This window comes from Aplidium turbinatum, chromosome 4 (assembly GCF_918807975.1).
Source record: "Aplidium turbinatum chromosome 4, kaAplTurb1.1, whole genome shotgun sequence".
Taxonomy (NCBI): Eukaryota; Metazoa; Chordata; class Ascidiacea; order Aplousobranchia; family Polyclinidae; genus Aplidium; species Aplidium turbinatum.
Window position 1 is genome coordinate 46,019,241 of NC_137475.1, and position 25,752 is coordinate 46,044,992.

General features: G+C 37.8%; 2 protein-coding genes and 10 non-coding genes across 15 annotated transcripts; all 12 read right to left on the reverse strand.

Moving 5' to 3' along the window:
* Nucleotides 1-604: 604 nt before the first annotated feature.
* Nucleotides 605-6,797, reverse strand: LOC145768690 (uncharacterized). 3 transcript variants are annotated; one of them, XR_014288968.1, is made up of 11 exons: nt 6,431-6,797; nt 5,988-6,053; nt 5,306-5,411; nt 4,488-4,550; nt 3,490-3,598; nt 3,158-3,220; nt 2,857-2,922; nt 2,158-2,235; nt 1,834-1,899; nt 1,400-1,477; nt 605-1,291 (listed from the first exon to the last, which is right to left on the reverse strand). XR_014288968.1 is itself a non-coding variant. In XM_082580257.1 (10 exons), exons 4-9 carry the CDS (start codon nt 4,521-4,523, stop codon nt 1,859-1,861), a joined length of 393 nt encoding a protein of 130 aa, XP_082436383.1. In that variant the 5' UTR covers nt 4,524-4,550; nt 5,306-5,411; nt 5,988-6,053; nt 6,431-6,789; the 3' UTR covers nt 605-1,291; nt 1,834-1,858. The 3 variants fall into 3 exon arrangements, 2 of the variants coding, with proteins under 2 accessions (XP_082436383.1, XP_082436384.1); XM_082580257.1 differs by lacking the exon at nt 1,400-1,477 and having other exon boundaries at nt 6,431-6,789; XM_082580258.1 differs by lacking the exons at nt 1,400-1,477; nt 5,306-5,411; nt 5,988-6,053; nt 6,431-6,797 and having other exon boundaries at nt 4,488-5,213.
* Nucleotides 1,355-1,424, reverse strand: LOC145769735 (small nucleolar RNA SNORD18). Its single transcript, XR_014289059.1, has one exon. It is a non-coding gene; the product is annotated as a small nucleolar RNA SNORD18 (small nucleolar RNA).
* LOC145769733 (small nucleolar RNA SNORD18) lies at nt 1,989-2,058 on the reverse strand. Its single transcript, XR_014289058.1, has one exon. It is a non-coding gene; the product is annotated as a small nucleolar RNA SNORD18 (small nucleolar RNA).
* Nucleotides 2,344-2,413, reverse strand: LOC145769725 (small nucleolar RNA SNORD18). Its single transcript, XR_014289050.1, has one exon. It is a non-coding gene; the product is annotated as a small nucleolar RNA SNORD18 (small nucleolar RNA).
* Nucleotides 3,012-3,081, reverse strand: LOC145769724 (small nucleolar RNA SNORD18). Its single transcript, XR_014289049.1, has one exon. It is a non-coding gene; the product is annotated as a small nucleolar RNA SNORD18 (small nucleolar RNA).
* Nucleotides 3,343-3,412, reverse strand: LOC145769726 (small nucleolar RNA SNORD18). Its single transcript, XR_014289051.1, has one exon. It is a non-coding gene; the product is annotated as a small nucleolar RNA SNORD18 (small nucleolar RNA).
* Nucleotides 3,677-3,746, reverse strand: LOC145769727 (small nucleolar RNA SNORD18). Its single transcript, XR_014289052.1, has one exon. It is a non-coding gene; the product is annotated as a small nucleolar RNA SNORD18 (small nucleolar RNA).
* Nucleotides 4,342-4,411, reverse strand: LOC145769732 (small nucleolar RNA SNORD18). Its single transcript, XR_014289057.1, has one exon. It is a non-coding gene; the product is annotated as a small nucleolar RNA SNORD18 (small nucleolar RNA).
* Nucleotides 5,159-5,228, reverse strand: LOC145769728 (small nucleolar RNA SNORD18). Its single transcript, XR_014289053.1, has one exon. It is a non-coding gene; the product is annotated as a small nucleolar RNA SNORD18 (small nucleolar RNA).
* Nucleotides 5,490-5,559, reverse strand: LOC145769730 (small nucleolar RNA SNORD18). Its single transcript, XR_014289055.1, has one exon. It is a non-coding gene; the product is annotated as a small nucleolar RNA SNORD18 (small nucleolar RNA).
* Nucleotides 6,143-6,212, reverse strand: LOC145769731 (small nucleolar RNA SNORD18). The gene has a single exon (XR_014289056.1). It is a non-coding gene; the product is annotated as a small nucleolar RNA SNORD18 (small nucleolar RNA).
* Nucleotides 6,798-6,817: 20 nt separating the features above from the next.
* Nucleotides 6,818-20,819, reverse strand: LOC145768689 (small ribosomal subunit protein eS4-like). 2 transcript variants are annotated; one of them, XM_082580254.1, is made up of 7 exons: nt 20,801-20,819; nt 16,489-16,566; nt 15,906-16,086; nt 13,428-13,525; nt 7,427-7,598; nt 7,128-7,285; nt 6,818-6,955 (listed from the first exon to the last, which is right to left on the reverse strand). In XM_082580254.1, exons 1-7 carry the CDS (start codon nt 20,801-20,803, stop codon nt 6,866-6,868), a joined length of 780 nt encoding a protein of 259 aa, XP_082436380.1. In that variant the 5' UTR covers nt 20,804-20,819; the 3' UTR covers nt 6,818-6,865. The 2 variants fall into 2 exon arrangements, with proteins under 2 accessions (XP_082436380.1, XP_082436382.1); XM_082580256.1 differs by lacking the exon at nt 20,801-20,819 and adding an exon at nt 20,620-20,638.
* Nucleotides 20,820-25,752: the final 4,933 nt, after the last annotated feature.

Consider the following 25,752-nt stretch of genomic DNA (forward strand, 5'->3'; position numbering starts at 1 on the left):
ATCTTATTATTCAGTGGTCGGCGTATTAAAGCACCTGATCGAATCTTTCTTACGTAGCCTACCAGAAAGTATTTGTTTCCGAGTTGGACAAGTAGCCCTACATTTTACAGTTAGGCTACAGCAAGCCATTTAATTGGGTACGAAAACCTTTTTTGAGGTGTCCGCGCTACAGGTTCGGATAGAAATGGATCACATTTTCAGATCAAGTGGCTGAGTTGCACAAGCCAACAAAAATGTAAACACAAGTTAAAAATCCTTTCTTGGACTTAACGTTTAATCATTGGAACAAAAACTGCGGTGATTTCAATGGCCAGACAGCAAAAGCTCATTATTCACTTTGCGAATAGGTTTAGCCTACGTGCCTGTGTAAGGCTGGATATTTATTACAGTACTTGCTTGGATAAAGATCAAGTACCGTAGCCTACAACTATAACGCCTATAGCAAATCTGGAAGCTTCTTTAACTTGCTTATTTATAACTTGACAGAATAATGAGTTCGTATGATGTAACATTGCGTAACCTTATCGAAGTTGCTGGACCAATCAACTTGCTATAAATAGTGGTGTAATTTGCATTATGATTATTCAGTTCAGTTCAGTTCAGTTCAGTTGTTTTTTTATTTCTGACCATCATATCAAAACAATACACATCAACATAGCAAAGGTCAAGAAAAAGGTAGAAGCGACAAAACGCGAACGTTAAAACGTGCTTGTGATCGAAGTAAGTTATTGAGTTGAAGAATTATTATTACTGAGAGTTGTGTTATGAGTTGCCGATTGTTGTTGTTGTGGTAGTGGGTAATTGAGCAGAGATTCATTAGTAGAACTATTCGACATTTCAGTGACTGCCTTTCGGTAATATCCCATTAAACTACGTCATTGAACCTTTCCAAGTCTCTTTCCTGGTAAGGGATAGAAAGAAACCGTGACACCATGTAAATGTGTAGACTTCGAGCAATGTAAAGAGAATCTTTGAGTTTAGTAGCAAACTATTTAACTCAGTGCTGACCAAGTACAAACAGGTTTCCCCACGACGGTTGAAATTCTATGCGTCCTTATGGTGCACGTTAGATTTTATTACAAAAGGCAACGCGGTTCAAATGATCCTGAATACACAACAAAAAGGCATCCACAAAGTTGTCTCAGATGTAGAAAACATAAAGGACTTGGGATAGGTGTCTGTTTTCGAGAGCCATCCAACAGTTATACACCATAAGTGGTTGACCTAGCCAGGGAAGGAAGCCCAATGGCATTGTCGACGTCACCAGGAATCCACGACCAGCACGTCACGTCTGGAAAACACAAAACGTCACATCCAGCAAATCGTGTTTTCAGTAAATACAAGCAGAAAATCGCTGATAAGAACTTCAATTCTTGTCATTAGTATCTAAAACACGGACCTGAAGTTGAATCTCATCATTACACAGCGATAATTGACATCTACAAGTGGAAAGTCATATGCGTACACTCGTACAGTTCTAAACAAAGGGTTAGTTAGTAGTAACTCCACTCAATCTTTATGTTACTTGCATTTGTCTACCCAGATGGCTGGATGGTAAAAGAAAAATATTTATTCGGAATGCAAGAAGGCGAGAAGTGCATTTTATAAACTGCACCAGGGGTAAAAAAAAAATCATAGTTTTAATCGACACCGAAATGCCATTGTTTTGAACCCTGTGGTGCTGAGTTGTGATACCAGCACCATGACATTTACGTACCTGTGTAGTGTGTAAGCTAACTGATGTTCACGCTGTAGCACGAAAAAATCAAAAAATCTGAAACAGAGTACCGTACTTCCAATGGAGTAAAAATAAACTTAATAATCTGAACGAACCTTTTGAAGGAATGATCCAATGTGTTTATTTATTTACATCATTTGTGGACAGAACTGGCCATAAATCTGTAACAAGAAGTAACCGCTAATTAACATTCTTTAGGTTACAATAGTGGAACTGCAATGCGCGCTCGGTCCCTGTATAGTTGATATCGCAGATCAGAACTTCAATCCTTGTCATTAGTATCTAAAACACGGACCTGAAGTTGAATCTCATCATTACACAGCGATGTCATCACTAATTGATTGTACTCTGGCCACCAATGAAACTTGTTCGAACAAAACGTATCTTTCAACCAAGCACAAAGAACAGCTACAACTTACATGGATGTTTGATAAGTGAAAATTCTTGACTTGAATGTTGGGTTGGATCAAAGTGACGATTCACGGTAAGTGGAGATCCTGACAGTGAAAATTTGTGCAGAAGTTAACATTCTGGAACTAACACAACTGCAACTTTTTGATCCTGAGACCAAAACTATAACTCAAGTGCAAGTCAACTGAAAATCGCTGATCAGAACTTCAATTCTTGTCATTAGTATCTAAAACACGGACCTGAAGTTGAATCTCATCATTACACAGCGAAAATTGACATCTACAAGTGGAAAGTCATATTCTTACAGTTTCTAAACAGTTTCTAAAACAAAGGGTTAGTAGTAACTCCACTCAATCTTTATGTAACTTGCATTTGTCTACCCAAATGGCTGAACGGTAAAAGAAAATATTTATTCGGAATGCAAGAAGGTGAGAAGTGCATTGTATAAACTCCACCAGGCGTAGCAATGGACAGACAACGCTTCCACAGTAAGCAGAAAAATCAAAGTTTCAATCAACATCAGGATGCCATTTTTGTGAACCCTGTGGTGCTGAGTTGTGATACCAGCACCATTACAAAAGTATTTGTTTGCGTACCTGTGTAGCCTCACTGATCTTCACGCGCTGTAGTACGAAAACAAATCAAAAAGAATCTGAACCAGAGTATTACCAATGGAGTAAAAATAAACCTAAATAATCTGAACGAACCTTTTAAAGCAATGATCCAATGTGTTTCTTTATTTACATCATTTGTGGACAGAACTGGCCACAAATCTGGAACAAGAAGTAACCGCTAATTAACATTCTTTAGGTTACAAGAGTAAAGCTGCAATGCGCGCTCAGCCCCTGTATAGTTGATATCGCTGATCAGAACTTCAATTCTTGTCATCAGTTTCTAAAACACGGACCTGAAGTTGAATCTCATCATTACACAGCGACAGCTAAATTATTAAAACCAAAAGAATGCAAGACTGCTTTTGAAGTGATAAAACGTCACAAATAAACGAACCTTCAGTTTGAAGACAACAATATGGAGCTCTGTCATCGCGGGACACCACGATTGGATGCAAATCTGCAACAAGATGATGAATGAAGCTTATTGAAGCATAGCACGGCATTCAACCAAGCACAAGTCACTTTTTATTTCTATTGACACCAGAATATCAACTCCAAGGAAAATTGAACAGAAAATCGCTGATCAGAACTTCAATTCTTGTCATTAGTATCTAAAACACGGACCTGAAGTTGAATCTCATCATTACACAGCGATGTCATCACTAATTGTTTGTACTTTGGCCACCAATGAAACTTGTTCGAACAAAAGTAGTAACCAAAACTTACATGGATCTTTCTTAAGCGGAAGTCTTGACTTTGAATGTCGAGTTGGTTCAAAGAGACGATTCAGGTGATGTAGACCCAACCAGTGAAAATTTGTGAAGTAGTTACCAATCTGAAACAAACAGAACTCGTCACTTTTTATTCTGGAGACCAGAATATCAACTTTAGTGGAAAGTTGAGCGGAAAATCGCTGATCAGAACTTCAATTCTTGTCATTAGTATCTAAAACACGGACCTGAAGTTGAATCTCATCATTACACAGCGATAATTGACATCTACAAGTGGAAAGTCATATCCGTACAGTTTCTAAACAAAGGGTTAGTAGTAACTCCACTCAATCTTTATGTAACTTGCATTTGTCTACCCAGATGGCTGGATGGTAAAAGAAAATATTTATTCGGAATGCAAGAAGGTGAGAAGTGCAGTTTATAAACTGTTTATAAACTGCACCAGGCGTAGCAATGGACAGACAACACTTCCATAGTAAGCAGAAAAATCAAAGTTTCAATCAACAACAGGATGCCATTGTTGTGAACCCTGTGGTGCTGAGTTGTGATGCCAGCACCATGTCATTTACGTACCTGTGTAGTGTGTAGGCTAACTGATGTTCACGCGCTGTAGCACGAAAACAAATCAAAAAGAATCTGAAACAGAGTACCGTACTTCCATTGGAGTAAAAATAAACTTAATAATCTGAACGAACCTTTCGAAGCAATGATCCAATGTGCTTCTTTATTTACATCATTTGTGGACAGAACTGGCCATAAATCTGGAAGGAGAAACGGCTAATTAACATTCTTTAGGTTACAAGAGTAAAGCTGCAATGCGCGCTCGGTCCTCGCATACTTGGTAGCGCTGATCAAAACTTCAATTCTTGTCATCAGTTTCTAAAACACGGACCTGAAGTTGAATCTCATCATTACACAGCGACAGTTAAATTATTAAAACCAAAAGAATGCAAGAATACTTATGAAGTGATAAAACGTCACAAATAAACGAACCTTTAGTTTGAAGAGAACAATATGAAGCTCCACCATCGCGGGACACCACGATTGGATGCAAATCTGCAACAAGATAATTCATTCATTCATAGCTTGTCACGCCAGTGTCGGAGCCAGGTAAGAGCATTGTCTGTGATGTTTTTGAGGTCGCTGTCATCACATGAAGGGCTAAGGGGGCAGTTGGTGAGGATGTGCTTTATCGTCTGATTGTCTAGGCCGCAACCACACGTTGGGTCAGGAGTCATCTTCCATCGAAAAGATTGCTTGTATTTCTCCGGACTCCACAGCGGTTCTATTTAGGCAGCACCACTCTCTTCTCTCAAGGGTGGGAGTTTGTTGAAGACTTTCGGAAGGACGTGGGATGGCAGGATGTTGTGTCCTATCAGGCTCAGAGGTCCACATTTCTAATCGTGCAGCTGCCGCGCTTGTGTGTTCCAATGGACCGACTTTGATGAAGCTCTTGCGTGACTTGAGTCTTGTTGGAATACGTTTGTGTTCATAGAGAAGGTGGCGTTGGTTGGTTACTTGTTTTACTTTTTACTTTTTTGTAGCGACAAGATAATGAATGAAGCTTATTGAAGCATAGCACGGCATTCAACCAAGCACAAGTCACTTTTTATTTCTATTGAAACCAGAATATCAACTTCAGTGGAAAGTTAAGCGGAAAATCGCTGATCAGAACTTCAATTCTTGTCATTAGTATCTAAAACACGGACCTGAAGTTGAATCTCATCATTACACAGCGATGTCATCACTAATTGTTTGTACTTTGGCCACCAATGAAACTTGTTCGAACAAAAGTAGTAACCAAAACTTACATGGATCTTTCATAAGCAAAAACCTTTTTGAATATTTGGTTAGTGCTAAGAGACGATTCAGGTGATGTAGACCCAACCAGTGAAAATTTGTGAAGTAGTTACCAATCTGAAACAAACAGAACTCGTCACTTTTTATTCTGGAGACCAGAATATCAACTTCAGTGGAAAGTTGAGCGGAAAATCGCTGATCAGAACTTCAATTCTTGTCATTAGTATCTAAAACACGGACCTGAAGTTGAATCTCATCATTACACAGCGATAATTGACATCTACAAGTGGAAAGTCATATCCGTACAGTTTCTAAACAAAGGGTTAGTAGTAACTCCACTCAATCTTTATGTAACTTGCATTTATCTACCCAGATGGTTGAACGGTAAAACAAAAATATTTAGTCGGAATGCAAGAAGGTGAGAAGTGCAGTTTATAAACTGCACCAGGCGTAGCAATGGACAGACAACGCTTCCATAGTAAGCAGAAAAATCATAGTTTCAATCAACATCGGGATGCCATTGTTTTGAATCCTGTGGTGCTGAGTTGTGATACCAGCACCATGACATTTACGTACCTGTGTAGTGTGTAGGCTAACTGATGTTCACGCGCTGTAGCACGAAAACAAATCAAAAAATCTGAGAGTACCGTACTTCCAATGGAGTAAAAATAAACCTAAATAATCTGAACGAACCTTTTGAAGGAATGATTCAATGTGTTTCTTTATTTACATCATTTGTGGACAGAACTGGCCATAAATCTGGAACAAGAAGTAACCTCTAATTACCATTCTTTAGTTTACAAGAGTAAAGCTGCAATGCGAGTTCAGCCCCTGTATAGTTGATATCGCTGATCAGAACTTCAATTCTTGTCATTAGTATCTAAAACACGGACCTGAAGTTGAATCTCATCATTACACAGCGATAACTAAGCTATATAAGCTTACAGTAATTAAAAGAACCACATTTTGAAATATATTCTTATACGAAAGCCTGGAAACGATTTCAGACATTGAGTTAAGCTTATGTACATCATTAAAACTAATTCTAAAGCATCAAATAATTCATAACATTCGAGCAACTTAACAGTTCTTCTACCAACTATGGTCACCAATATCTTGCATTTGTTCATGCTTACCAAGTGCATCGTTGAAATTGGTGTGTCTTAATTGCTGTGGCAGTCTGAAAAAGAAATAGGTTTAGAATTAGAAGCTACGGCCACATATGGCACAACAACCAACCTGCAGAGGTCATTGTTTTGACCATCGCAACGCAGAGATCATCAGATTCCTTTGGGAAGAGCAAAACGAAGGCTCAGCAGCATAATTTGCAACCTCAATGTACCTTACTAAAGTGATATGATGAGAACAGCATTGTCTACTGGCCACACTCCAGAGATAGAGACGACCGTCAAGATTGTTTTTAACATTTCCTAGAAATTTGTTCTCAATCCATCAAAATCTTCCTTCCGAACTGACTCTATTTCCTGGCACACCTGAACTACCCTTTCAAAAGTAAGTAACAATTTTCAGTGAGCTGTAGTTTATTAGAATACGGGAAAGCGTAACATCAATTATTTCGATGCAAGTCTTCGATCCCTCTCTTCAGCGATGGTCAGTCTGATGCCCTTTCCTTTAGGTAGAGAGACCATCGTCTTGTGTGCCTGAAAGATATTTGTCATTGATATAAGTAATGTTAGCTCATTGTTAGCTCATAATTAAATAATGTTAATTTGTGAAAACAATGGCCTAGTTTCCACTTGAAGCACATAGGGACATCCTCTCAACATCATTATTACATCACAAAATAATTGCAAACCGAAAAAGCAGACCGACCTGTCCGATGATGAAGACATTGGACAACCGGGTAGCGAAGGAGTGTCCTTGAGCATCCTTCACTGTGACGATGTCAAACGAACCTGGATGTCGCTCCCTGTGCATGACTGTGCCAACTCTACCAATGTTGTGCCCACCAGTGATCATGCACATCTGACCTGGATACAATGGAATTCACTGAGTTTTTATTCGGAGCAAATGAAGCAATACTTCCTAATTTTACTGGTTAAAAACACACAAACCATTTAGCACTTTGGATCAAACTGGCAATGAATCGCATAGAAATAATGTCTGCTAACCATGATCAAACTTGACAAATTGAGTGATCTTTCCACTGGCGATGTCAATCACAACTGTATCATGCACTTTGATGTCAGGGTTCGGATATCTTATAGTCCGAGCATCATGAGTAACCAAATATGGGATTCCCTTCGGTCCAGTTGCCACCTTCTTCACTTTGCAAAGCTTGTACTAAACATAATGGTCAGAATAATTACAACTCAGGAAGCTTCTGTCAAATCAGACCTATTCATTAAATTAACATTGGCAGGGGCGATACTTGAACAGGTTCCAAAATGTATCAAAAATTGAGGGCAACACTTCAGGCTAAGATATTAAAATGTGCAATACTGAAGAATTACAAGTAATGATTGTAAAGCAGGGGTTCCCAACCTTTTTTGCTGTTCGTACCCCTTTGTCAGGTCAGAGCATTCTTCGTACCCCCAAAAAAATTCTGATTGAATTTTTCAGGTTTATATTGCCAAATTAAATTGCTTTTATAGCTCAATTAAACATTAAACCAATATTTTACACAAAAATGCAAAAATTACCAAAAGAAATTAAATGTCAGTTATTTTGTTTGTCACTTCTCAGTGAGATATTTGTTGCTGCTTCATTGATAAATTTCGCCCAAACGATGGTTTGATTTTACTCAAGGCAACACGTAAATCATCTACCAATTGCAGACGATTTCAGTACTAATTCTTGATATATGATACATCATAGTCGAAAAGCCACTTTCACAGTAATAAGTTGCTAAGAGAATTAACACTGTCATGGCTTCCATAGCAACACTTGGGAAGGCTTCATAGCAACACACCAAAAAGCTTTTAACTTTGATTTGTCAAATAGCAGTTTTAATTTTGACAGCTTTTCATTTCGATGATGTTCTCCTTCAAATTATCCTCGTCCGACATTTTTGTTAAATCAAAAAGAAATGAATTTATAATCCATTGCTGGAAATAATTCAATTCACCAGCAAAAAAGTAACCATCGAAAGAATAAACCAGCATCTTCCAAGTGGGAAATAATTTCAATTTTGACATTTTGCAGCAAAGAGTTATTTGCAATTAGATCAAGCAAGGTGTCCATTAGCAAGGTGTCCATTTTCATTTTCAGCAGCAGCAAGTAAAAAAAACACATTGTTATGAGACAATGAGGCTTGAATACTGAAAAGTTTGGGTGTTCATCAGGACAATTATCGTTTCTAGCACTAGTTGCTACGTTCATCTGATGAAATTGAAAATAAAATTAACAACAAACAAGATGGTTTATTGCTTCACTGACGTTTCGCGCACCATGACAATGCGCATCCTCAGAGCGAATAACATACAAAATAAAATTTCACCAGGTTATATACTGCAGTGCGATTGAAGGCAAGAAAAAATAAAATAAAATAAATATTGCGTGTTTTATTTTATTTTTTCTTGCCTTCAATCGCACTGCAGTATATAACCTGGTGAAATTTTATTTTGTATGTTATTCGCTCTGAGGATGCGCATTGTCATGGTGCGCGAAACGTCAGTGAAGCAATAAACCATCTTGTTTGTTGTTAATTTTACTTTCAATTTCATCAGATGAACGTAGCAACTAGTGCTAGAAACGACAATGAGGCTTCTTAGCCTACTACATAACAAAATATTTGTAGATAATTGTTTTTTTCAAAAGCAAAGACGGTAATGGTACTGTATTTATAATATCATTTACAATTCCAAAATAAAACTGTACATACTGTGAAATTTGTTTCAAAAACTGCTTTGTGGCCCAAGGATCTTCGTACCCCTTGATGTTTAATCTCGTACCCCTTGGGGGTATGAGTACCCAGGGTTGAGAAAAACCCGGTTTTTTTCAAAAAAGCCCAACCCGCCCGGGTTTTTTTAAAAAAACCCAGGTTTTTTTTGGTTTTATTGGGTTTTTTAAAAAAGATGCAAAAAAAGGTAGATTCATGCTTATTTCACCTCAAAACTACTTTTTACGAGTGAAGTGCCTTTCACTCACAGTACATGCTTGCATAACTCAATAAAATAATGCACTAGGGCTGTTGTTGCTTGAATGTTGCATCATCCATTAGTTTCAAGATCAAGTTGGATGTTGCATCATCCACTGATTTCTATACCAAGTTGATGCTACTGTGGTAGAAATCACATTATTGCATCATTTGTTTAGATTTGAAGGCAAGGAGCATTTATGCCATCATGTTTAAATATTTTTTATCATTTATATATATATTATATATAGTAATGGATGAGCAATTGAGCGATTGCGTGGCCAATTAGGCAAATGCTCTGAAACAGCCATGCGTTAGAATCCAGAATCTGTAATTGGTAAATAGCCTCCTAAATTGCATTTCACATCATATATACAGACTACAGTAGAGTAGTACTTTCACCAATTTAACTATAAGGCCTTCTTGCATAAATGAGTTTTAGTGTAGTATACACAAAGTGACATTACTTGATTTTTGTGTACTGTGCAATATCCACTGCGTTTTCAGTTTATTCTTGGAAATTACTTCACAATCACATCCTTAACACTTTGCTCCTCAAAGGGAGGCCAGATTTGGCCCCCCCCTCATATTTCCTTTAATTATTTGAAGCACAGTAACGCCATGCACTTGGTTTTTCTTGACTTTTCCTAAAATTGCCAGGCGGATCTGATGATATTAAATTTGATGCTAAAAGTTGTGCAGTTTTCTTGTAAATTCAAGATTTTGGTGAATTTTTGCTATTTCTAGCTAACTTCCAGCAAAGCGTGAAATGGATTACATTGCGATGACAAGCCATAAGCTCATAATTGCTTCGTGCATCGATATGCGCGAGCAGAGAGAAGCATCCTCTTGCTTTCTTTTGTTTGGTTTGACCTCAATAATACAAAGCGCGTTATTTCTTATGCTACAAAGAAAAGCCAGTGATTGCAAAGCTGTTAATTAGAAACAATAATAGCAAGCTTTTTTGCGTTATCAGCTCTACAAAGAAGAATAGCAATCCACGATCAAAATAGTAGGCTATGGAGGCCACAAACTATTCAAAACAGTTGTTTCAAGCAGATAATATTCATTGACGAATAAAAAACGTTACAATAAGAAATCTTCTCTTGGATAAAGACACGAAAACCTGGTTTCGAAATAAACGTTCTATGGAAATGCTCTCATTGACAAAACTTGCAATTGAGGAAATGTATCACTGCAAATGCTTTTGGGAGAAGCCGGAGAAATAGCGTTTTTGCAAACAGTAATTGTGAGATACACTCAAAATTATGAGATAGGCTCCATTTACACGTAGCAGCTAACTCGATGGCGTCCCTTCACTGCTTTATGTCGCCTACTTGTTGTTATGTCCTGTATTTTTGTTTCACAGTGCACTGTGTTTTGTTCCAAAGAGCGCAAAATAAAGATGATAATGCCTCATCTACATTACAAAATATTTTGTAATGTAGGCCTACAAACAAAATGTACAATGTACACAATGTACATTACAAAATATTTTGTACTGTAGACGAGGCATAAATTTAGGCGTCACATAAGACAAACAACAAATCAGCTTTCTTCATCATTGATTCAACATCTGAATACGTTGCGCCAATGTATAAGAGGCCGGCTATTGTGAAGACCCGCCATTTATAAACGATCCGATTATACCAGAAGTGGGACAAACTAGTGGATCAAAGAATGAATAAATAATGCTGAGAAAACTAAATCTAAGTGACGAACAATACCGATGTCTTCATTTATCTTGGAAAAATGCTGCCTAAACTTATCAACAAAAAATACAGTAAATAACGGCAAGGATCCCGAAAGCAGAATTTGCTCGACTTTGGCATGAATTTAGTCAGACATCTACAGTAATAATTCCACACATACAATAACGGGCTCTCAACTGCTGTAAGATACATAATAATCAACCTGGTTCTGGGCGATTTGTGTAACAGTTTAGGGGAAGACACTACTTGAAATGATGCACCACACAAAAGATTTTCAATGAAGACTGAGTCTAAAAACCGATGTGGATAGTGCTGCACAATAACTTCAAGTTTAGGACAGAAGAGGCACAAAATATCACGATAAAAATAAAGACCTTGTGGGAAGTTTTCGAGAATCATAACACGATGCAAATACCATAAACGCTTAGTTTGCATGCTGCTCTAAGCTGGCCGGCAACCACAAAGGTAGACAATAGCCTACAGGCAGTTTATAATTCGATAACAGCGCAATAAACATTATAAATACGTAAACCGACACTTTTCTTTTACAAACGTTTTACGTCTAATAGTAAATTTTCCCCCAACAATTTTTTGTGAAGCACTTGCAAACCACGGTTTTGTAAAATAATTCATCATTATTATTTTTTACTTCTCGGATATTGTAAAACGTCATCAGCAAAATCACAAAAAAAATTTCATTACTTCAATGTAGTAGGCCTAAGAATTTTTTATAGAACTGTAACCACGTTGTTTCAACAAAGAAGCCATTTTTTAGCAATGTAAAGTTATAGAAAATAATTTGCAATCATGCAAATGGTTGGAAAGAATCTAGGAAGTCTTCTCACAATCTGGCACAAAATGATTATGTTTATTGTATCTCAGTAAAATGTTTTACGACAAACTTTGAAGCTTCGTTATAATCATTTTTATCTTTGAAGTCAAACGTTATTTTTTTTTGGCCAGAAACATAATTACTGCCTTGCTGACGTTGTCGCTTTTACGCGTATTTTTAGTGCTTCAAACAATAAGGACCCAGTCAGCAATCCAGTCCTTTTACATTGATTCAACATTTGTAAACGTTAAATTTATGTAGATTTGCTGACTGTGGGTTATTTCACATTTCCTTTGTTTACGCATGTTCCTCAATTCGCTGTTGCATTATTTCGACGCTGGCTGACTAAAAATGTATTTTCAAATTGATTGACACAATCTTCAATAAAAAGTGAGCTTCGAACTTAGCTTTGTTGATGTAAATGCTGTATTTTTTGTGGATGTAATTTATGAGTCATGTTTATAAACACCCGTAAGCGAAATGACTTATGATGTGGCCTGCATGATATTTGTGATGCGACTTGACACAAATCCACAATTTCAAAAGCACCTAATTTGAATTTAGAAATTTCAGATTATTTCAACAACTTGTTCAATTGTCTTCTCTCTACTAAAAATATTCATACTACAAACTCAATTGTAGACCTAAAATACACAAACGAAGATGTAAACAGCTATTCAAGCAGGCTAAGGTGTTACTTATGAGAAATTTGGTTCCATAAAACGAGAAGCTAGCCATGAGTTTCGGAATGCATTAGTTTAGGATAAAAATGTAAGACAACAAACGCAGTTTTGTTTTTTTTCAAATTCGTGTAACAATATTACTCTGATTGTAACTATTTTAGAATCAGCGAGTAGCTTACAATAAGATTTGCTCGCAAGTCGTAAATTCTAATCAATGCAATGATTCGGCACACCGCACACACACTTCGTGCGTTCGATCGAGCTCTTTGTTATTTAGAAGTTTGCATGAAATCGGATTAGCACGGTTAATTGAAGGCGGCAAGTTAAATCAAAATTGTCGTTTTTGGGTACCTTTGCAAAAATTGAAATATCAAGTTTAACATATAAAATTTTAAAATAATGAGTTTTCAAACTTATAGACAAATGATTTGCTTTCACACCAGTGCAACTTCTGTTGAAATAGCATCAGCGGATAACTCGTAACAGCTGATTGAATTTGATCCAAAAACGGCCCCCCCTTGAGCAGTTAACTTCCCAAAAAACGTTGAAAAGCAAAGGGTTAAGTCCTAATTTAATGTTTGTTGTAAGTGCCTTGTAGTGTTTTTGTAATTTTTTTTAATTTTCCAATAAAAACTGGACAAATATGATGCTCTGGGTTTTTTTATGGTTTTTTTGGGGTTTTTTTAAGTGGGTTTTATTAAAAAAACCCACCCGGGTTTTTTTGGGTCGGGTAAAATACCAACAACCCTGTGAGTACCCCCGGTTGCGAACCCCTGCTGTAAAGCAATATCCAAAAATAGTAACTACCTTTGCTTCTTCATTAGTGATCCGGTGAACTGCAAATCTGCCTTTGACATCCAAGATCAATCGGAAGTTTTCACTGGTCTTCTCAATTGTGATAACATCTGAACAAAAGTATCCCGGTTAGTAACAAAAAGATTAACATGGTGAAGAATAATAGATCTTATACAGTAGTCTGATATTCCCATTTCCCAAACACCATCAATCAAATCATGTGTCCTGGTCCAAGCAAAAGTTTTATCAATTTATTTCATTTCTTAAAATGTTATGAATCAACAATCGACTGCCAACAGCAGTACAGCACCTTACAATTCTTTTATTACATTTTTTGAGTTTTATTATTTTAATGTCGTTTTACCAGGGCAGAACACTGTCAACCTTAGCGGGTGTATTTAATGTATAAACTTTTTTGTGTTAATTGTTTACCACATCAATGTCTCTAATATTTCAATATGATAACAGTGATGTCACTAATGATGATGTCATACCATGTTACAACAACAGCACTGCTCAATGTTCATGCATTATAAAAGAACCACCCTCCACCATACTAAGTTAATGTGAGGCAAAAACAATCCAGTGTACAACGTAAGCACCACAAACAACAGTAGCATACTAGCAAGTATAGCAAGATGAGACAAAAAGAAACAAGGGGAACCTACAAAATTTTCTCACAACTAAATTGTTTGTCTGACAAGTCGATTTTACAGGAATAGCTCAATAATAATCCGACTAAAAAAACTTTTGTGTGACAGAGTTGGTATCAAATATTTTGCTTCTGCTTTTAGTCAGTCAATGTTCCATTTAACAGCCAACAGTAGCCCAAAGTTGCGAAGATAAACAGTTTTTGTTGAATAATTTGATTTATTTTCACCCCACATTTAATAGTAATTGGGGTAAAAATACAATTGCATTGTTTCATCCCACTTGATTTTTGCCACATGTACAAAAAATGTAAACATGTAAAAGCAATAACACAATTGTCATCATTTCCAAACATGGAAAACATTTACCAAAGTAGTTGGAATTGTTCCTTCTATAACAGTACTTCTAAAATTGGAACTTTTTTGCCCAATCTTACTATGTCTAAGCAAACTAAAGTCCAGTCCAAAGAAACAAAGGCCTATCTTTCATCAACCATAGCAGAGCAAACAGTCAGCTTGCAATAAACAGATCTATGGTCAATTGAAGGCAATTACGATTTGACAAAGCGAAACGGACGTGCACTCACCTGTTGTGGTAAAGAAAAATGCATTTGAACCAAAACTTAAAAATGAACTAATAAAACATTATCACAAGTTCAATGATTTATTAAGCATGCAACAGTTTTATGCAAACTTGTAATTGCACACTATATTTGATAGTTTTGCAATAACCTGCAAAAGTGAAGTGATGATAATGTATGCATTCACATGCTTTTACCTTTAGTATCAAACAAGTGACTTTAAATTATATATAGACTGGCATTTCCGTAATAGGCTATTCACATAGCCAGCCACGGTAGAAGGATGCAACCTAGTTCGTACCCTGAAAAGATCGAGAGAATTAATTAAAAAAAGCCGAAGTTGCTGATCGCAGTTTCAGCAAACAAACAAAAACTCTTAGGATCATTACCGGAAATTTTAAAATGTTTGCGGAAACTGCGATCAGCGACTTCAGCAAACTCTTAAGATCATTACTGGAAATTTTAAAATGTTTGTGGAAACTGCGGAAAAACGGTTCTATTTTTTTCTCTCGATCTTTTCAGTTTGTTTGTTTGCGAAAACTCCGATCAGCGACTTCGGTTATTTTTAAATTTTTCTTCTTGATCTTTTCCCAAGCCTAACCCTTTAAAAATGTTTGCTGAAACTGCGATCAGCGACTTCAGCAAACTCTTAGGATCATTACCGGAAATTTTAAAATGTTTGCAGAAAAACGGAAACTCCGATCAACGACTTCAACTTAGTGCTATTTTTTCTCTCGATCTTTTCAGGGGGAAAATTTTAAAATGTTTGCAGAAACTGCGATTGACTTCGGCTTTTTCAAATGTTTTCTCTCGATCTTTTCAGGGTACGAACTGAGGGTACGAACTGTTTAGGGTACATACTAGGTTGCACCCAAGGTAGAAGCCCATAAGCCGCCCCGATAGCTCAATTGGTTAGCGCGTCACTTCTGGAACATAGAAGCTTCAAGATCAAGCGGCGCTGGTTCGACTCTCGGGGTGTGCGCTTGAGCAACGCACATTAAGGACTGCTCTCCATTCAGCGGCATCTGATGGATGAAATAGTTCCCCGGCAACAAGACTTCAACAATCGGAAACTTCACTCTGTCAATCTCGGTGACCGGGCCTGTGTCAGTGATTCAAAGCCTCTACAAGTATGCAAACTGCCAGGATTAAGCTCTGCAAGAAGCTTTCCCAGTCCGAGGATAAAAATTCAATCAATCAATCAAAACAATAAAAAAAAAACAGATTGAACATTGTGAGCAATTTTATAATTCTCATACCCATGAATCCAGCTGGGTAAGTTGTATCGGTTCGAACTTTTCCATCAACTTTGACCAATCGCTGCATGAGAATCTTTTTTACTTCAGTGTATGTCAATGCATAGTGGAGCCTGTTACGAAGGAAGATACAGAGGGGAAGGCACTCCCTCAACTTATGGGGACCAGTGGATGGTCGTGGTGCCTGTGAATGAAAACATCTTCTTGATGCCAAAGCTGATTTTAAAAATTACTTTACAAGAGATACTTCTTTTAACAAACTGTGTGAAAGAGAAGCACCGGAGAGAAAAAGGTTTATTACAACAAAGCAGCTATCTTTAAAGCAATGGGTAAAATAGTTTTAATCAATGCCAAGGTTAAAATTTGAGTTTGGCTTTTTGCCTAGGACCTAAAAATTTCCTAAATAACAAATTTTTATTTTCTTTTTAATCATAAAGTCAACATTCCTTATTTGGCGACACAAACACTGTAGGCAGGTTTTTATTACTGTTCAACCTTCCAAATATTAACATTAACAGCATACATGTGAAACATAGTTTTTGTGTGAAACATAGTTTTTAAAATTCTAAATACATTATGAACTTACAAATACACCAGTGAGTTTGTCCAACATCCAATGTTTGGGGGCATTAAGCCGCTTCAAATGCTTTTTAGGACCACGCGCCTGAAAAATTACCGGTTTATGTTAACATACAAGCAGCGTTTTGTATGGTAGATTTTAGTATAGGATGTAACCTAGTTCGTACTCTGAAAAGATCGAGAGAAAAAATTAGGCAGTGGCTATTTGACCGGCGCCAGTCTTTGAATCTGAAACACTATTTAACCGGTCATTACATCATACACATAATACAGTTCCTTTTTTTCTTTTTCTCTTTCAAACAAAAGATGAGAAGCGCGTATTTAACTTCTAAATTCAACCATTTTATTCAACTCGAAATGTGGCACGTGCGATACTTCGCCGGCTTCTATTCTAGAGGGAATGAGTTCAAAACTACCCGGAAGCGTTCTTTTTTAACTAAATTTTGACCCGAAGTGCATTTTTGTAGTCAATTTTTAATTAGAGTTGCATTACATTTACATACCACTACCACTACCATTTTTTTAAAAGAAGCATTGTATTTAATTAACTTGTTGAGAGCAAAAATGTAATGCTTCATTCGGCAAACACGGTCACATCAATCAATCAATCATTTTATTTTTCGTCATTAATGCGTCTGGGACGAAAAAGATAATGACTACAAAAATCGATATAAACCTACCAGCACGTTAATGAACGGGAAAAGGTGGCAAAACCTTGAAAGGTTTAAAACGTGCCTGAATGAAAAATTATGTAGTAGGCTATAGTTAGCACGGCCACAAACGGAAAATTACCCAGAGAAATTTTCAAAATTCCAGCAAATTAAAAAAACTCTAACTTTATTACTCACACTTGAAAAGACATAAGAAATTAGGTTGTAGGCAACTCAAATTAAAAATTGACTACAAAAATGCACTTCGGGTCAAAATTTAGTTAAAAAAAAAAAAGAACGCTTCCGGGTAGTATCGAACTCACTCCCTTTAGAATAGAAGCCGGCAAAGTATCGCACGTGCCACGGATCGAGTTAAGTAAAATTGTTGAATTAAGAACTTATATGCGCGCTTCTCGTCTTTTGCTTTGAAAGAGAAAAAGAAAAAAAGTGACTGTATAGTGACGTCATGACCGGTCAAATAGTGTTTCAGATTGAAAGACCGGTGACGGTCAAATAGCCACTGTCAAAAAAATTAAAAATATCGGAAGTAGCTGATTGCAGTTTCGGCAAACATTTTAAAATTTTTCCCCTGAAAAAATTGAGAGAAAGATAGCACAAAGCCGAAGTTGCTGATCGCAGTTTCCGCTAACTGTAACCTTTACCGGCATAGGCGCCGAGTTTTCAAAATAGCTGGGCGGGCGAGCACATACTGTCACGTCATAAAGGTTATTTTGTGCGTTTTACAAAAGGGCGATTTTGCTAGGTTGTTGGGTTAGCCTAGTTTTACATTTAAGTCTATGTCTCCTCTAACACGATTTGGAAACAAGTAATAAATATAATTGGTACGCAACAACGTCTGGTCCTGGTAATTCAGTTCCGCATGTTTTTTTGTGATTGGTATGTGCGGGTTGCGGGACGAAAACTGCAGTACTGTACTAGTTCCATAATTACATTACTATTGTTGATACAACAAGATAACACACACACAATACATCGGTGGGTTCATACGATAAGTCGCTCCTAGCGGGCGCACAGATAAGATTCAAGATCAGTGCTTCCCAAATGGTGGGTCGCGAAGCTATTTCAGGTGGGTCGCAAAGCATTTCTAAATGTTACTAAATGTTAAAATTTTCTAAAAAATACCGACGTTACTATGAATCTCACAAGCCGCAGTTTGGTCTTGAACAGTAGGCTACTTCGCCATAACTAATCTTCACTTCATTTGTTGACTTTTCATGAATTGTGCACCCTGTTTTCTATTAGATCGGGAAATTATTGCAATATCATTACGTAACAATTATGCAACAATGTGACAAATACGTAACAATTAGATGCACTTGTGTCGCATTAATTATTTCAGTACGGTACGTATGCCAGTAGACAGTAGTAAAAATGCCATAATAAAGATGTCATATTTCATTGTGGGTCGCACAATAAAACTTGCATCAAAAGTGGGTCGCGAACTGAAAAAGGTTAGGAAGCACTGTACATTAAGATGCTGTAATGCAACGCAGAAGCGATTATACGGCAATTCAGCTCCCGAGAAGCCATCTAGCGATAAACTGCGCTATTGAACCGAGCTTACATTGAATCTACAATTAGAACAGTTATATAACGAAGGAGCTGAATTGCAACTAATGACAACCAACGGTTTCATCCGGCTAAACCAGGGGTCACCAAACTTTTTTCTCTGATGGCCGGATTTCTGCGAGATTAAAAGCTGCGGGCCGGATGCAAATTGCGAAAAGATATACAACTATTTTGAATCTCCATTGACTTAAATTGAGCACAATAAATAACAAAGTCAGCGGTGGAATAGCAAAGTTGTGATGAAAATCGAAAGGTTGCTGGTAATGTTATCCCCTGCTGTGATACACTACAGGGCATCGTGCTCTTGAAAAAGCATTACATCTTTCCAAATTTGACCTAGGCTGTCCCCATTTGTGGCGGCCTAATGATAAAAACAGAGCACCAACATGTAGGCTGCCTGGTGGAAAACTGTACAGATTCAACATACAACAACGAACCATAAGAACGAACAATTTTAACAAAGAAGTGTCTATTACACAAAAAGGCAAAGCCAAAGACGGTTGCTAATGTCAAGGGAAGCACATGTACAGAATTGTAGTGCAGCTGTAATTTCCGCAGCACGTGGCGGCCTGATGAAATCAGTTCGCGGGCCGGTTCTGGCTCGCAGGCCGTAGTTTGGTGACCCCTGGGCTAAACCAACAGGTGTGTACAGTTCAATATCAGTGACGTAACAGACGAAACTGTGATGATTGAGACGACAAAATAGAGCATTTTGGCAGCAGAGTTAATTGATAACGTCGTTTGAGAGAAAATTACTCCTTTGAAGAACAATCCTACAGTTTTTACACCGATTTAACATCTGGCGATGTTAAAACGATGTAAAAGCAGTGGAAATTGCGGTCAGACTTTTGCCACCAATGAAGTTCCTCGCAGGTTTGCGCAATTTACTTGATTTATAGCACTGGGCTACGAGTGGCAGAGTGGAGACAAACGGCGCGGCTGGACACTTTTGCTCGTTTAACGGCGAATCAACGTTGTTTAATGTTGCATGAATGTAACAATGGCAATAATTGACGAAAACTAATCGCTTAATTAGTAGGTCTAGTAGGGCCTATCATATGGAGACAAAACCCTGCGAATAAGGTAAGTAGGCTAGTATCAGAAGGTGGCAGATGGTTACAGAAACTTTGGGACTTAAAATTGCATTAATTTTTTTTTTTAATTCTTGAAATGTCTGGCGGGCGCGGCCCGCCCGGGACTCGGCGCCGATGTTTACCGGTACCCTCGCTCATCACAGTTTCAGCAAACATTTTTCCGCAGTTTCCGCTAACCCCAACTTTAACCATAGAGTAATCTATGCTTTAACTCTAACCTTTGCTGATCGCAGTTTCCGCAAACATTTTTTCGCAGTTTCGGCTAACTTTTACCCTAACTCTAACCATAGAGTACCGGTAATCTATGCTCTCTAACCCTAACCCTCGCTGATCGCAGTTTCCACGAATATTTTTCTGCAGTTTCCGCTAACCCTTAAGTTTGTTTGCGGAAACTCCGATCAGCGACTTCGGCTTTGTGCTATTAAACTGCAATCAGCGACTTTGACTTGTTTAATTTTTTCTCTCTTTTCAGGGTACGAACTGTTCAGGGTACGAACTAGGTTGCATCTGATTTTATGTCACCATGATAGCTTTTTTTTTACTTTATAAGAACATTAATAATTCTTGCAATGTCAATGCATGGAAACAAGCTGCACTTATAAAGCTGAAAAATTTTAAGACAACATCAATTAATTTAATTTGAGGTATTGCACTCGAAACAGTGAAAAAACGTGAGGTACTTTGAACATTTGGTACAAAAGTCAATGCTTTAATGACTAGTAATTTACTAAAAACTACGTGGAGGAAAAATATCAACTACTTCAACTTTAGATCACAAAACATTAGTTTTAAGTCATTATGTACCATTCCTTTCTTTAAGCACAACTAAAGCATAAGCACTTGTTTCTACTGGAAATAAATGCACCACCTAAATACTCATATATCAAAACATGGTACTGAATCGACAAACTACATTACAACAACGTCGATTAAAAAAGATTTAAAATTACAAACAAACCGCCTCTATCACTGAAGCTAAACTTACCATCGTGCAATTAACGAAAGGAAGAATCAGATTTTCCGAAACAAGTCATGAAGCATTTAGAGTTTCCATTTAATTATACAAAAAATTTGTTTTTTAAAAAAGGGGTTAAATGAGGTTGAGAATCAATTCGTTTTTTCATCAAAGGCGAGGACGTGAAAACATTTGAAGAACGAAAAAACATCGTCGTCTTAAAACATGGCTTTAAAACAAGCTTTAAAATGAAATAAATCAATGTAAATATTTGGCTCCACAAACGTGCGAAATAAAACAAACCAAATCCTGGACTGGACAGACAAAGATATTTGTACGATTGTAATGTTATTAGTTTGTTTGTTTTATTATCTTTATCCTGCATTGCGGGAAAGCGGACTTGAGCGCTATGCATCAGTCTACGCCTTCCGACGTACACCTGACCCACGCTGCAGCCGACTGCAATGTCTGTTTCTGGTTGTCTACTCTATTTATGACTTAAATTTGGTACTACCCATTAGGGCCTACTCGAAATCGATCACTGGGTAGAGGCAATTATCGTATAGTTTCTTGCCCAGAGAAACAACAGCAAGTGCGGGTGGCTGGAGTCGAACACGCAAGCTCTCGACTGCGAGCCCAACGCGCTAACCACTTGGCCACTCCTGCCGACAGATCAATGTACGCAGATTGGTATGCTGGTTGGTTGGTTTTGAATCTTTATCCGCGGACTGACAAAGCCTTAATTGGTTATTCCTGATGGTTTCGCATACTTGTAGAGGCTCTTGACACAGGGCCGGTTATCGAGATTGGCAGAGTGAAATTTTCCGATTGTACAATGCTCGCTGTTCTATAGTGAGTAGTCAGGTAGTGCTGACGCCAGGAAGATCGCTCCTTTTCAACTGTTGAAGTGTTGTTGCCAAGGAAATTATTTCATTCACTATAGATGCCATGAAATACGTTGATCAAGCGCAAACCCCGAGAGTCGAACTTACGCCGCGTAATCTTGAGACTGCTTCGTAACCACTGAGCTAACGGGGCGGACGTAAATCAATCTATGGCTGTGAAGTGGGGTTGTCACTACTCCCAGTATTTTCATGTTTCAAATGGAGTGAGACAAAGGGGGGGTAGGCCTATTAACCCATCACTTTTTTACATTGTACATAAATGATTTATCCTCTGAATTGAACGGTCTTTCTGTTAGGAGCTGCATTGGCAATTCCTGTCTTAATCATTTAATGTATAGCTTACTGATGACTTGTGTTATTTTGCACCAAGTGTCAAGGGTCTCCAGAAACTCATCAATGTTTGTCAAAAATATGCCATTTCTCACGACGTTATATTTAATTACAACAAAACTGTTGGTGTTTTATTTAAATCCAAGATGTTGAAACTTAACTTTAATCCGACCATATATTTAAATGAAAAACGTATGCTTTCAGACATCTGTGAAATATTTAGGAGTAATAATTATAACGACTTGCTAACCGATGATGAAGACATGAAATGATAATTACGGTCGTTGTATTGTGCTGGAAACATGTTAAAAGCAAGGTTTTCCAAATGTTCGATTGCTGTTAAAGATGTGTTGTTTCGTTCCTACTGTAAGCCTATGTCTTCATAAATTATGCTTGTCAACTATGGTGTAGCCTAACTATCTTTTATCCAGTAGTCTAGTAATCGCTTAGGTGTTGAATACAATGATTAGTACAGAATGTTGTTTAATCTACAGAGACGATGCAGCATCACCTCTGTATTCGTTGATAACATAATAGCCTACCACAACTTTTCAAGCTCTCATTCGTAAGAAATTATAATTTGTATCCCGTACTTGTAACTTGTCTTTCAATCAATGGATTTAAGAACTACAGTAATGCGAATTTCTCAACTTAATAACTTACTTCGGTCACAAGCACGTTTTAACGTTCTCGTTTTGTCGCTTCTACCTTTTTCTCGACCTTTGCTATGTTGACGTGTATTGTTTTTGATATGATGATCAGAAATAAAAAACAACTAAACTGAACAGACTGTTATTATCAACAGGAGCGTTGACAAGGTGGTCTATAAGGTGGGACCCGGGCCAGGATTTAAAAGATTCCCCACGACTTCCAACATTGTCAAGAACTTAATATAATCAGATCTAAAGGAACTGCCATCCGAGGTTAAAACAGTCACTTCAGCCTTCAGATGGTAAGTACCAGGCAGTGGCGTAGCTAGGGAATGTGCCGCCCGGGGCGGATTCAGATTTTGCCGCCTCTTCAAGAAAAAGCATGTGAAAATGAAATGCGTTTTTTATCAGCACTGCAACACGCAACGTGCTATTTTCAATTTGCGGTGTAAAGTCAGACGAACGTACCATTATCAGTAGCGTAGCCAGGAATTGTGAAAGGGAGAGATTTTGACGGCCGGCGAAGGACACTTATCGGCGGGGGGTCTGGGGGGCCTTCCAAAGAAAATTTTGAAAAGTTACTTTGAATTTGGTGCATTCTGAGAGCATTTTCAACAAAAATGTGAGTATGAATTCTATTCCTGTAAAATGGTGCTGTCCGGTGGCATAGCAAAAGAATAAAATCATGTTTTCTTCGGCATTTTTCGAAAATAAAGCTAAAGTCTTTATGTTTTCTTGTCGCTAATTCTTGACTGTGGTCACAGCGGTAAACCATAATCTCTTCGTGGGAAAATTGTAAGATAAGATTCCCGGATCCGTTCGTCTGAATGCAATGACCGAAAAGAAACACTCTTCTTAAACGTCCTTTCAAGAGTTGTATTTCTGTAAAATAGCCCACGGCTGTCGAAAATGGGGTGCAACGCGATACACCACTAAAAACTTGTCACTACAATCCAAACTACTTAGTTAAAAGACGGAAATTTTGTCCAGCTAGCAGCACTAAGCGAAATAGTTAAATTTGCGACTAACTTCAAGCAACAAGATCTTCTTTTATTATTTCTTTGCTTCTGTAGCCTACCAATCAACAACTTCGTTTTGCCAGTTATTGGATTCACGAGCAGCAGTAACGCGGTTAAAAGCTGCTTTAACATTTCCAGTCTTAACATTACGCACAGGAACTCTGGCACCAGCATCATCTTTACCGATTGATACCAGAGAATCACGTGACGTCACATAAAAATCATGCAGAAAAAAATAGTGGGTCCTATCGTTGTTAGGCCCACACTTACGACAGTTATTTGCATAAACGCAATCCCTAACCATATGCTGGCGCAAACAATTCAAGCATTTGCCAGCTTTCACAATAACATCTCTCCGACCTTTAGGTGTCAAGCGCAAAAATTCTTTACAATTAGACAAAAAATGATATTCAACTTGACCACGTGACGAACAACAAAATTGAAGAGCCCAGTTCCAAAACCGCTTAGGCGCCACTTTTACCAAAATTGAGTTTAGAGTGTCATTAGGTAGAGTATTACCATAGGTACCTACCATCCATTCCTTTTTTTCCAAAACCTTCTCTTTCTGCTTCAAATTCGACACTAAAAATTGCGTTTTCTTCCAAAACCGCTTACGCGCCATCACACTTTGTTTCCAAAACCACTTGTATCCACAATTAACCAATCATATTAAACCATTGTATCACGTGACATATCGCTGACTGTTAAACCGTTTTCGTCATCGTTTCGTGATAAGCAGCAGTGTTACCATTTGGCAAATTTCACTACCAAATTCGAGATTTGGCAGAATTTTACGTTGTTTAGCAGTAAAATTTTGAGTTGGCAGAATTTTGGCCAACATTTTTGGTGAGTTGACAGTCAGTCTCTGGTCAGTTTGGCAAAATTTGAAATGTGTTTGGTAGTTTGAAGCATCTACAATCTGGCAACACTGATAAGCACTGTTGTAGGCTAGTAGCCTATTGTTGCAGTTACCAACGGTCCTTAGTAGCCTACTTGAGCTTTATAACTGTGTTTTTTTGCTTTGTTTAAAATGGATTTGGAATGTGGTGATGCATTAGTGGTGGTCAGCTTGGAAAAATGGTTTCAAAAATTGGTTTCTTTCATTCTGGCAATTTTTATTCTCCAGTTTATTTCCAAAACCGCTTATATCCACATTTTTAATTTCATAAAAAGGCGATTTTAAGCCCTCTAATATTCCTTAGATCTGGACAAACGTCATGGCTCAATTCAGTAGGTAGTTATACATCGTTAGAAATCAAAAACGCATTACATTTACCAAGCGAAACTGTCATAAACGTTTTTCGTGGTTTTCTCGAAATCACCGAAAGTGGATGTAAGCGGTTTTGGAAACAAGCTCTTCAAATGCATGCCGGCATGTCTCTACGTCTGGCCACACCACCGCGCAGTGCGCCAACAGCAGTCGAGTACTGCAAACTCCCTGACATCACATCATCATGGGGTTTTACGGACGTCTGCCTAACCGGACATGAAGGCAATTTTCCTTTGCCAAACTTTTTAAAATGCTGCGACTCACCAGAATCGCGCATTAGCATAATGCTAAATTCAGTCGACTTGCGCGTTTCCTCCCGTACTACAAATTCAAACAAACTCTGAAAAGTAGGCTCATCAGTGCCACCATACTGATCACCTAAAAAGTCAAGATAACGCTGCTTAGCGTCAAACGGGAGTCGCTTAGCCAAATCCAAAACAAAACGTCCTTCCAATTTGTCACGCTGACCATAAGCTTGCGCGTAAAGCAGACACTGCGACAATTCATCTTTAAACTCTTTCAAATCACTGGAAAAGATCGAAGTCAATTTGCTACCATAGCGATACTTTCTAATTTCCGGTTCGGCGAAAAGACCTCCACGAACTCCAAAACGTTGGGACAAGCGATCTAACGACATTTCTATCCTGTCTTCCTCTGACAAGCCAGGAGTGTCAGAAACCAAATTAGCAATCGTTTGAGCAGCTGTTCTAACACAAGCTGCTTGTAACAAAGTCAAACGAGTCCCCTTTAAAGGGCGAAGCTGCCATCAAGGCCGTAACACGATTTTTAAAGAAGATAAATGGCATAT

Bases quoted from the DNA above. Each gene is read 5' to 3' on its own strand.
- LOC145768690 (XM_082580257.1), bottom strand. From the start codon at position 4,523: ATGGTGGAGCTTCATATTGTTCTCTTCAAACTAAAG. The intron at 3,599-4,487 runs GTTCGTTTATTT...TGTTTGTTTCAG, and splicing joins TTGTTCTCTTCAAACTAAAG to ATTGGTAACTACTTCACAAA. The intron at 3,221-3,489 runs GTAAGTTTTGGT...ATCTTGTTGCAG, and splicing joins TCCGCTTAAGAAAGATCCAT to ATTTGCATCCAATCGTGGTG.
- LOC145768689 (XM_082580254.1), bottom strand. The intron at 13,526-15,905 runs GTATGAGAATTA...ACTTTTGTTCAG, and splicing joins TTACCCAGCTGGATTCATGG to ATGTTATCACAATTGAGAAG. The intron at 6,956-7,127 runs GTCGGTCTGCTT...AATATCTTTCAG, and splicing joins ATGTCTTCATCATCGGACAG to GCACACAAGACGATGGTCTC.